General features: G+C 41.0%; 1 protein-coding gene across 3 annotated transcripts in view; it reads right to left on the bottom strand.

The window, feature by feature from the left end:
* Nucleotides 1–11,367, bottom strand: part of LRIG3 (leucine rich repeats and immunoglobulin like domains 3) — a 49,308-nt gene extending 37,941 nt beyond the window's left edge. For 2 of the 3 annotated variants that reach the window (XM_042992649.1, XM_042992648.1), the window contains exons 1-3: nucleotides 10,843–11,367; nucleotides 5,147–5,218; nucleotides 4,861–4,935 (exon numbers count right to left, since the gene is read on the bottom strand). In XM_042992649.1, coding sequence (XP_042848583.1) covers nucleotides 4,861–4,935; nucleotides 5,147–5,218; nucleotides 10,843–11,087 — 392 coding nt within the window. In that variant the 5' untranslated portion in view covers nucleotides 11,088–11,367. Of the gene's footprint in view, nucleotides 1–4,860; nucleotides 4,936–5,146; nucleotides 5,219–7,671; nucleotides 7,707–10,842 lie in introns of those variants that run through there. The other variant, XM_042992650.1, reaches the window with a different exon arrangement.
* Nucleotides 11,368–12,161: the final 794 nt, after the last annotated feature.

A 12,161-nucleotide genomic window follows, 5' to 3' on the forward strand; every position in this document is an offset into this window, starting at 1 on the left:
ATGACCCTTCCCTCACCTTCAGGCCATGATTCAAGTGTCATCTTCTCAGCAGACCTCTCCCTTCATCCCCATTTAAAGTGTTTGGGGTGGCTTTGGGCTCCTGGGTGGCTCAGTTGGTTGAACATTCGATTTTGGCTCAGGTTCCCTGAGTTCTCATGTTCCCTGAGTTCAAGCCCCATGTCAGGCTCTATGCTGACAGCTCGGAGCCTGGAGCCTGCTTCAGATTCTCTCTCTCTGCCCCTCCCCCACTTGCACTCTCTCAAAAATAATAAACATTAAAGTAAAAAAATAAAATAAAACAAAACTGTAAACCCCCTCTTGCCACAAACCCCTATTACCTCAGCTCTTTTTTCTTCCTAGCCCTCACTACCTTCTGAGCACATTTTTTATTTTACTTTTTTGTCCTCTTCCGTGAGAAGGTCAGCTCTGTGAGGGCAGGAATTTTGTCTGTTTGGTCAAAACAGTAATCTCAACCTGAGATGGTACCCAGCACATAGCAGGATTTGGCAAATATTCAGTAGCCTTCCTTGAACATATTAAAGGGCATCCGCCAGGGCTCTTCTCTGTTCTTGCTTTCCCAGGAGATAAATGCCAGAACAGCATTTATCAAGAAACTGAAGTAATCTTTAAACAAAAAAAATTGTTACTTAGTGTCCTCTTACTCCTCACTAGAAATGGAAACTTCACAGCAGTGACTTGTCTGTTTTGTTCACTGCTGTGTCCCCAGCACTTAAAACAGAGTCTGGCACTGTGTATTTATTCCACGAATTTCACTTGAGTGAATGATCATCATCATCATGATCACAGCTCATCATATTCACTGAGCACTCAGCATATGCCAGATGGTTCTGTCTGTATTCTCTTTTCAGATCCTCACAACCCTAGGAGGTGGGCACTGTTATGATTCTCATTTTGTAGATGAGGAAACATAGACAGAGACTTGCCCAAGATCTCAAACCTAGTAGATGGAAGAACCAGCAAATAATTCCAACTTAAGCTTTGCTTTAATCACTGTTCTGCTGCTGTGACACAGTACTGGCATCACTCTTGGGCTAGTTCCCCCATCATCTGTCCCCTCTACACCACCCTCCGGCCACCTTCAGGACATCCTCCACACTAAAGACAAAATGACACCTTCAGATAGCGAAACTCATCACCTCATTCTGCCTTAAATCTCTCCACTGGATGTCCATTGGTAGAGTACACATTTTGAGGTCCCACCAGCAATGTTTATAATAACCACCCTCGAAGGATGACATTATCATTTCTAGAAAAATTACAGGCTATAAAGAACATGATGGGCTTGGGAGAAATGCTCTACCCTTGAGATAAGAAATAACGAGAAAAGGCTTATTTGATTATAACTGGATTCCATCAGCGGTTCCAGAAATACTTACTGAATATCTAATCAGAACCAACTAGGTAGATGTGTTAAAATGGATATTCCTGGGCCCCACCCAATCCCATTAATTCAGAATCTCTAGGGAGAGGGTCAGGAAATCGACATTTTTTAACAAGTACTCTGGGTATTCCTTTGACATTCAGGGACCTAAGTCTTTTCAACTCTAACACATAGGCAAGTACTTACATGTTGAGCAATGCTATATAAAACCACCAGTGTCAAGGCCAAGATCTAACCAACTTTATTTAATGACCAGTGAGAACTCTTTTGTTCAATAATAATGTTATGTATCAATAATGTTATATAATTCAGCAAAAATGCTCTAACTCAAAACTGCCCGAACTCAAGCCATAATTTTTACAGATGTCCAATGTTTGAGTGGCTCATGCTGCCTCACAGGAGGTCAGAACTACCATGTCTGGTGAAATTAACTTATTTATGCCAGGTCAACAGTTTTATTTTTTTAAGTTTGTTTATTTTGAAAGGGAGAGGGAGAGGAGAGAAGAGAAGGAGGGAGAGAGAGAGAGAGAGAGCGAGCGAGCATAAGCAGAGGAGGGGCAGAGAGAGAAAGAGGGAGAGAATCCCAAGCAGGCTTCACGCTATCAGCACAAAGCTGACGTGGGACTCCATCTCATGAACTATGAGATCATGACCTGAGCTGAAACCAAGAGTCGGGCACTTAACTGAGCCACCAAGGTGCCTTATCAGGGCAACAGTTTTAATGTATGTTCATTCCAAACATTATTGCATTTCTTCCCTTAACGTATAGCATCCTGCCACGGCTACAAAACAGAAAAAAAGAAAAAAAAAATCACACAAACCATGTGTTGCCTCTAGCATGTCAAATGACTTCTGTGCTCTGGGTGGGATTCAAAGAAAAGCAAGTCTATTCAGGTCTTTTACATTCTGACAGACCCCTAAAAAGGTTAGAGATGAACTTTGTTAAGGGAAAGTTCAATGCTCATCCAACCACCATCCCAAAGACCCTGGTATTTTACCAGGCTTCCCTGACATTATCAGAAGTGGTCCCTAAACGAATTCATCTCTGGACCTGGGATGCCGTTTGCTCCTGGCTCCTGAAGACGAGAGAAGGTGAAGGTCTCACCAGGTGCTCTTCTCTGCCTCCAGCTAGGAAGGGTCCCCACTGCACAGAGCAGCAAAGATATGGAGAACCAACCTTAAATCTTTTTGTTCAAGACTCCCAACTGATTTTTCCTTTCCTTTAATATGTTTCCAAATGATTTAACTTGCACAAATGACCCCCCAAAACCTATTTTCCTCCACAAATGTTATGAAAAAACAAAAACCAAACACTTTGATCAAAAAGAAGTCAAACAGTCCTGAGACCTACTTTGATAGACATGGTGCTTAACTGTGGTGCCATGGCAAGCTTCTAATCTAAGCCATGGGATGTGGTTGAACAATCTCTTTTGAAATTTCAGAAATTTAAGTACTGACCTAATGTTCAAGTACTTCTATATAAAAGAAAATGCTCTGTCCTATACAACACAAGACAGAAATTAACAGTGCTTCAGAAACAATGACCGTGTACTGCAATATCGAAAGAGGACTACAGGAGAAAACAACACATTTGTAAAAGAAAACAGCCAGAGAAATACATTTTTCAACATATTTTATAGGCATGAAAACAATTTTTCACTACCTATATTGAATTAGCAGCCCCATCACATAAATAATCCTTTGCGGATGCTATGTAATCTAGGTAATAAATAGGATCTCTCATTACATAAAAATGAACAAAATAATCCCCGGTAAGACATGCTGCAACACATTAACGGGAAAGAAAGTGAGAGTCTTCAAGTTCAGTAAAAGATTATTCAGCGCTCACTAAAGTAAAACACAAATGAAAACAGGGAGGACGGTTCAAATTTCGAAGGCTTCTGTCTTTCCAGAGTTCTTTTTCAGTTTTCAAATTATAAAGGAAAGCTTGAAGTGTAATTAAAATCACCTAGGTTGTTTATTTCCAATAGAAGTTTCTAATTTCCTTACAAGTTCTTACGATTTCAACTCTATACCAAGTCAAAGAGAAGACTGTTTTCCCCACCCCACCCAGATTCTAAAACTCCACGGTGGACCCTCTCAACCATGAAGCACCCAATGACCCTCAACTCAAGACTCTCTTGAACATGCTGACAGATCCTGCCAATACACAGGACGAGAACAGCAGGGGGAAGAGGCATTCCCTGGGATTTAGAAAGGCCCCACTGGTCCAATGCGAATAGCTAAAGCTGTTTAAGATACCAAAACCAGTACTCCATTTTGACACCAAATTCTTAAGCAATTATGAAAGACAAAGAAAACAGGTATTAATGCTAGCATAAAAATGTTTCTTAAATTCAGTGTTTATTTGTCAAATACCAACTCCTTTTTCTTTCATTCCTTTCTGTTTCTGATCTTTGGAAAAACCACATCAGTATCAAATGTCACTTAGTTCTTATTCAAACAGAGGAAAGCAGACACAGCGGCTGCACTCGTGACTTAGGTGACCTGGGCCCTCAGTAAAACCCAACCTCTATAAATCACCAGATGTAAGCAATTGGGTAGTGATCACTTTAATTAATTGAACAGCTTTCCTGAAATTTACTGTATAATTTCAACCCTCACAACACCTTCCCTAGAAGCAAGCAACAACGGTGGTTTTTTCTTAAGTTGTATTAGGAAGGAAAACATTTTAAGCTCAATGGCTTAAATATATTTTTAGATTATTCAAGATCATGGTGGCAAGCTACTTAAATTTTAGAAATTTAATGTTGCACATCCTACATGCTACCCTTAAGTGCCAAAAGTCAAAATTATGCCAGAACCTCTCCAAAGCATGAGTATAAACATGTTATTTGTCCTAAAAATACAGGAAATTTAGCACAATTTTAATTTTATTTGAAAACTCATCTTCGCAAAGTAACATGCAGTGGTGTTTATAACTTCAATCACGTACTTAATTTTAACTGTATAAAGCTGATATTTTGATTTATTGTCTCTGAACCTCGGTTTCTACTACAGGTACCACACTTAAAAGAGAATACTTCAGTGTCTTATTACCAACTCCCACTTCTCACAAAACAACTCCAATCACCCTCCACTAGGAACTATGTAATACCTAACCCACAGATCCCATGCCGACCACTGAGCAATAACCAGAATTAGTCCTAGTCTACAGGACATCATCCAACACCTGTCTCTATGAGGTGAAAGCAGCTCCTCTGAATCTTGGAGACCAGTTCAGCAATGAGAGCAACACATAAAGTGTGTTGTTACAATGGTATTTCAAATTTGGGAGAGAACGGCTGGAAAACAAGTCAACCAATTTAAAAAATGCTTCTACGTTATCTATAGAAACATTCGTATTTTGCTTGTAAGACCTTTACTCTAGCCCATGCGGAACTGCTACTACCCATGGTCCTTGCAAACATACACACAAAATCCTAACGTTCACTTACAAGGAGAGAAGTGTAATATTTGCTGAGACTGGTCCTAGATTTGGAATGGTCTCCAATTCATTGTTGTTCAGTTTCCTTTAGGTGCCAAAAAAAAAGGGGGGGGGAAGAAAAAAAGACAAAAAGAATGCTGATTAGATAATCTGTAATTCACAGAGGTAAAAACTTTATAAAATTAAAGATACCTCCCAAATTAAAAGTTTTTAATAATTTACTGTTATCTAAATGTTCTTTACAGTTAAGTGGTATATTTTATTCAACCTCAAATAGAAAGTAAAATAAGACTCACACTTCTCGAAGGCTCTGAAGGTGGCTCATGGAATTTGCCTTGATTAAAGACAATCTGTTGTGACTCAAGTCCCTATGAGAAAACAAAAATAAAGTTATAGGTAGTTTCAAAAACAAATCACTAACGGTCTTTAACAAAGTGCAAGACAGTTATGAAATATCTCTATCAACACTAGTGACAACATAAGAAATAACTGGTTCATCCTTTCCCCAAACTAGATGGTAACCAAACTGCCAAAATCAAAAATACAAATTCTGAGGACAAAATTAGTTTAGGAGGCTGGCAGATTCAAGTGCTTTGAGCCTACAAATTTTTAGGAGATGTTTTTTGGCACAAAGTGAACAGATCTTTTGTGAACTGGTTGTTTTGCTTCACCCTCCCCATCCCCTACCATCTCCTCGCTTCCAACCTGATATGATGAAGTCATGGCCTATGAAAAGTGGCTAATTAGGCAGGCTGCTGAAACTCAAATCTCTAAAGAAACCTTTTTATTATTATCATAAAATTAAGCATCAGTGTCTTTATTACAAACAAAATAGAAATTGCTTTTTATACATATTTGTTTCTCTGGGTTTAGGCACCAAATTATTTCAAGTACCATTTTGTGTGTGTGTGTGTGTGTGTGTGTGTGTGTGTGTGTGTGTCTGTGTGTGAGAGAGTAGGAAGCCACCTGAATTCTACTTTCCTGAATTTCCCAAATCTCAGTATCTGATAATGTAATGTGTAATTTAAACCACATAAACCACCTACAAAGTAGGCTGTATAGAAACCTATGATCAGATTTTTTTCAATCATTAAATACATCTGCTTCTTACTCAAAGACTTAACCTGAGTAACAATTTCCATAAGACAGCATTATTTTTAAGAAAGCAAAACAAAACTTCTACTTATACAATATTCTAGGCCAGGACATCATCTGAGCATTTAAGATTCAAGAATTTTAAAGAAACCCAGTAAATATTTGATGGCATTCCCTTTATGTGTTAATAAACTGAATGTGCGCCTTCCACGTGGTATAATGAAAACGAAATGGTTGGAACAGCCATCGAAAATCAGGCTTACAAGCAGTATGGCTTAAAGCTCTCCCACTGAAGGAAGCTTACCAACCCTTACCAAATTAATTCTTTCAGTGTTTAAAAATGAAGACTTGTAACTAACCTAAGTTTTAGGTAACCAAACTTGACTGGAGAAAAGCATGAACCAAAAATAAAGGGCCGAAGAATCACATCCAGAAAAACACAGTGTAACTTGGTGCACATCTATTAAGCTAACAATTAGAAACCAGCAATCCTTTCAAGTCTTTGAATTTTTATTTTGAGAATAAACCTGGATTTCTCTATTTCACCTAAATAGAAAAAAAAAAATCTGCAAAGGTTTTATTTGAAACATGTTTGCTTAAAGACCTACCAGACAGTAACAGACATGAGTAGATTTGTTCTGGTAGAGTTATAACATGAAAAAAAATCTGGCACAGTCTTTAAACTATAAAAATCCTGCAATTACAACCACTGCTGTGCATGCTCACCACGCTGGAGCCAGACACTTTCCCTCACGGCCCAGCTCACGTCCGTCTGGAGTTCATCAAGGAACCCGTGGGCCCAACAACTCACGTTAGGATTCAAACAAAACCTGTGTGCTTTTAGCACCACAGACAGTCACGGATTTCCCACAGGGTTTCAAAAACAACCAGCGAAAAGAGTCCTTCACCTGGGAGGTAGCCTGAATCAACAGAGAGTCTCATTTGGATCCACTTAACTAAAGAACATTGAACCAGCATAAAACTGCGTCCCTGATTGTTTCAATTTTTAAAAGGAAAAGGGGAGCCAATCTGGCATTGCCATTTAATACAGGTGGTTTTCTTTTTAATTAGAAAAAACTAAAACCACACTCTTCGCTTTGTTTTAAACATTATTTCATAGGGCAATCCTGTGAGAAAAGAGAGCGAGTGTTGAGCTTTTTTTCAACCAGTAATGGGATGAGATCTCCAACAAAAGACCTTTAAAATGAGAAACTGCCTTCCAAGAACTATGCACATGCTGGGGACCACTCATTTCTGATCCAGAAGCGGGAACTGGCAACCTTAAATATTTCAGTTATTGCAACACACTTCCATTCCTGAGTTTTGTGTACTATTAAAACCACATTATATGTGGGAGGAAAAAAAAATCACCTCTTAAGTGACTTTTACTACTAAATACTTAAAGCCATGAATCTTTGAATGCATCTAAATTTAGATTTAATACAGTTTATGTTTCAGAAATGATTACTTTCCAGTTAAAGGATGTCACATTTTCCTCAGTCTTCCCTATATTGTTTTTATGGCTAAACCACATTAAAAACAAACACAAGTCATACAATGTCGATATTTTCTTAAACCCGCAAGAACATTCAGGGAGAAAAGCAGATTCTTCATTTTTAGGGTTCCATTAATGAACACCTTCCCCACGAAACCTTACTAAAAAACTCTGTAGAGTGAGGTTAATAAATGTGAAAAGTGGCGAGGCAAGGAGGTGTGAACTATTTACCTAGAACTCAGCCGGCCAAATGCTTGAAAATTAAACGCTACATGGTAGAGAAAAGTCTTCCTGCACGTTAGCAAGCAAATAAATATACATGAAAATAATTCATTTACAACATTTGGTTCCGGCCATCATTTTGTTCCTTTTAGCATTTGGAAATCTGACTTCCAAGTCAAATTTTAAAATGCAAATCCAGCTCAGCTTCTTAATCAATCCCACTGGGGCCTGCAGAGCTGCAAATTCAGCAGAAATCTGGAAAGCTGAAAAACAAAAAGCCAGGCTGTAGCTGTTTTAAGACACTGATCCAAAGTGACTCATAAATCAGCCTGCTATGTTCAAGTTTTAGTCTGGAAATACAGAAAAACAGCTGTGAAAACCATAAGGCCCATTACCCCCACTCCAGCCCCAATTCTGGTACCGAGCAGACGATTTCTAACAGGAGAACACTAAAGCCACACCAGCAGAAAGTACCTTTCGGACTTTCGCCTCAGCCCAGCTAACTCAAACATCTCTGTGTGATAAGATAATTCTGAAACTCCATTGAGATTTTAATACGTTTAGCTCTCACTGGCAATTGAGCAACTTCTCTCTCTTTTGGCTAAAGTAACATATTCCAACAAGCACTCCTCTTTGGGTTCAGAACTCTGTAAGTGCAAACTCAAAAGATGTAAACTCAAGTCTGCCTTTAAAGGCAGTTTGTAAGCAAAGACTTCCAGTAGTTACTGTTTTAAAAGCCACTTTCAGTAAAGTACAAGTTACTTTTGGAAAAGAGAACTACAGTATTATTATTTTACAGCTCAAACTATTCAATTTTTCACACACGAGATTCTTAAGGCAATACATTACAACCGAATAAAGTGAACAAAGTACATACGCACGTACATTGGATTTTAACTCGCAAATTCAACAAAAGACACAAAACACAAAGTTTTCCTGAATGGTGCTCTCATCAATTAGTCCTAAGGCAAATGTTTACTCTCTTAATTACCCGAGAAAAAGTTAAGATACGGGAAAGAATGATACGTACTCTTCTGTTTAGTTCTCAACTCTGAAACAGTCTACTTAAACGCTTTTATAATTGTGTAAAATTTAAGAAATGGTGATCTTATGCCTCCTGTTCCAAACACCAAGTAACAGGGAAGTAAAGCCCAATTCCACGTGTTTTTCTGCTCCTTTCAAAGGTGGAGCTAGGAGACCTCTAGAGCTTTAGGAACAAAAGAAACATTTATAATAAAGAATTTAGACCGCATGGCTTGGTGACAACTACAAAGTTGGTTAAAAGTCACACAAGTACAAGGATGACAGAACTGTCCAATGAGTGATCACAGTGGGGCTTCTGACAACAGACCTAGTGCTTATTTATACAAGTGGAACTTATTTTCACATATATTTAAGGAATGTGTACTTGCACTGAGACAATTTACTGCTGGCGGAAATGTAATTAAAGATTGTGCTAACCAAATAAACTGTAATTTGTTTTTAGTGTGCCACCAAATTATCTGCAAAACAAAATCCTAATTAGGTCAGCTACTTTTAAGACAACGTTTCAATAGATATCAAACCCCTTTTGGTTTAACTCAACTTCTAATCAAGACCAGTACAGTTATTTTTTTTTTAAGACATCCAAATTCACACCAAAAATATATACTGCACACTGGCATGACCCAATAGACTACTTGGCAATGAGAAACTACTAATATAAGTTTGGCGAATGATTCAAGCATTTCTAAACACACCCCTGGAAGGACTATTCATTTTCTTTTTCTCATCTCTCTATTATTCATACATGTTCACCTCCAGTCATTCAAATGTTCAGTTCCATATGTTGTCAATAGAGCCATTCACATTTCATGAATAAGGCAGCATGACCTCCACAAGAAGCAATTGAACAGAATTAGCCACAACTAATTGAAAGTCTTCCTGCTTCGGGTTAAAGCCCTTATCTCCTTTCAATTGTAAAAAAAAAAAAAAAAAAAAAAAAAAAAAAAAAAAAAAAAGACACTATTAAAACATCATAAGAGATTAAATCATCTAAACCTTTAATTCTACTTTTCTGTTAAAGTAAGGTTTATTAACACAAATAATGTGCTTTTGGGGCCAACAGTCCCACAATTCACAAATAAAGATTTTGATTAGCGCAATGATTTAAAAACACAATTTCTTAAACTACCAGACTAAACTTTCTACTACTATTACCAGGATGAAGGCAGAATTTGCGTTGCAATTCTGCTAGGCCCAAACCTAAGGATTAAGGATGGACTGTATTTCAACTTTTTTAGACAAGATAACTTTTTAATTTTTTTTGAGAAACACAAGTTTTGATTATTTACATTTTACACAAGTCCGCCAATTTTAACAAAAGACTGGGGCCTGGAGAGCCTAAGGAGAGGACATTTGGAAAGAATCAGCCTTTCCAACTAAACTACATTTTCTTCCTTGTTCTTCCACGCAGTTGGCAGTGATTTCAAGTTTTCAGACTTCACAGCTAGCTTCCAAAAACTTGCATAACAGCGTCCAGTCCTCTGTCCTAAACTGTTTGCTGAGAAGCTACAGAAATCACGCCCTTCGTTCTGAAAACGAGTTCCTTCCTTTCCGTATCTACTCATCAGTCTCGCCGACTTCTTACCGGAACCAGGATGCGTTACAATTTGGTGGAGGCTTTACGGAATTTCTTATAAGCGAAATTAAGCACAGGGGAAGAACAATAAAAGGATGTCTACTACAGCTTGCATGGAACTCTGGCGAGGGGGACTTCTCAAATAAAGGCTCACTCAGTTACTGGTTAGGAACAGTATAGGGGGCCAGAACCAGTTAGAACTGTAGTTGAGCCACAGGATCACACACTCAGGGAGAACTGAGAACGCCGGTAACACGTAGGTTGCCACCTCTCCCGTCCCGCCCTCGCAGGGGAGCGCAGTGGAATCCCCTTGGCAGGCTCAAGGCTCAGGACCCAGGCTCTACCCTTTGGAGTTGTCAGCAGCTCCCTTCCCCCGCCCACCTGCAGCCAGGCACCGGGGTAGAGAGACTGAGGCCTCGACGGCTCCTTTTCCATCCCCACGGAGCGCCGCTCGAGGCCTGGGCCAAGAGCAACTGCCCCAGAAGGGCCAACTGAGCGCCGAGCCCCAGGCCCCTTGCGAATCTCGAGCGGCTCCCCCCAGTGCCCTCGAAAATACTTACAGCCGAGCGACCCACGGCGGGAGCGACTCGGGAAGGCGCGCCAGCCGCTGGCGACTGCAGTCCAGGAGGTCCCCGAGGCAGCGGCAGGGAGCGGGACACAGGCGCTCGGCGGCGACCCCAGAAGGCTGCCCGAGTGTCCCCGAGCCGCCGCGACCGCTGCCCTCGGCCGGGCCCAGCCGCCCCAGCACCGCGCACAGCAGCAGTCCCAGCGCCACCGCCGGCGCACAGAGCCTCGGCGCGCCCATCGCACTCTTGCGGCCTCTAGCTCGGCCCGGCGCTCCGCAGCCGGCGCGCGCTCGGGGCCCGGCACAAACTTGCAGCTGAGAGTGGCTGCCCGCGCTCGGGGCCGTGTATGCGCGCCCTGTCCGGCGCTCCACGGCAAACTCCTTTATTTTACGCCCCGCAGCGAATCCCTTTCATGCCCCGGAGCAGCGAGAGGAAAACCGGAGAGGACGGCCAGCTGCGACGGCGTTGCAGCCCCAGCAGCGTCGGCGCGCCGAAGACCCTCTCGCCCGCAAAGAAACTTTTTGCCTCCTCCCCGCCGCGGTGCGTGAAGTCCCGGCGCGGTGGAGTCGGGAGGCGGGGCGTGCGGAGCCGTCGAGCGCCCATTGGCCGGCCAGGCCCAGTCGCCCCGAGTCCACGTGACAACAACAGGGCTCCAGCCCCGGGCGGGAGCGCGGGAGAAAGTGGAGCTGAGATTGTAGGAAATTTGGAGTTAGAGTTTCCAGCCTCTCCGGCCAGCAGTCTCCACTACGTCCTGGGAAACATATATCAAATGGAGTTGAAGAGAAAAAGGGAGTGTGCAAACAACTGAACACATCATTAGGCCAGCTCTCGGAGTTGGAGGTATTTTGGCAAACTTGAGAGGAGTAAAGTTAGTCCTGTTATCAGGAAAGTTTTCAATTCCAAATTAAAAAAAAAAAAAATTAGAAATTATCCACAGATGAAACGATGGTTTCAGTAAAAATACGGTTCCTTTAACATTAATAATGGTTGATTTTTTCACACATATGTCAGCTCTAAAGATAAAAATAATAAAATGTAAAAGTCATGGCATTGGAAATGGTATATGGCGTGGAAATAGCCAGCCTTAGTGCATTGGGTCGAGCTGGGGGGAAATTCTGGGAAACGACCTTCCAGTAAACTCGGATGGCAATCGTAGAGCATATGCAATAGCTAGGAATAATAAAAATAGTCAACAGTCATTTCAAGGCAAAATGAAAACTAGGACCTTGGAGGAAGAGGTTAATATAGGCCCCATAGTCTACCTGGGCTTTGAGTGATGACAAATTATGATTGAGAATGCTATCAGGCTAAAA

Source organism: Panthera tigris, chromosome B4 (genome assembly GCF_018350195.1).
Source record: "Panthera tigris isolate Pti1 chromosome B4, P.tigris_Pti1_mat1.1, whole genome shotgun sequence".
Taxonomy (NCBI): domain Eukaryota; kingdom Metazoa; phylum Chordata; class Mammalia; order Carnivora; family Felidae; genus Panthera; species Panthera tigris.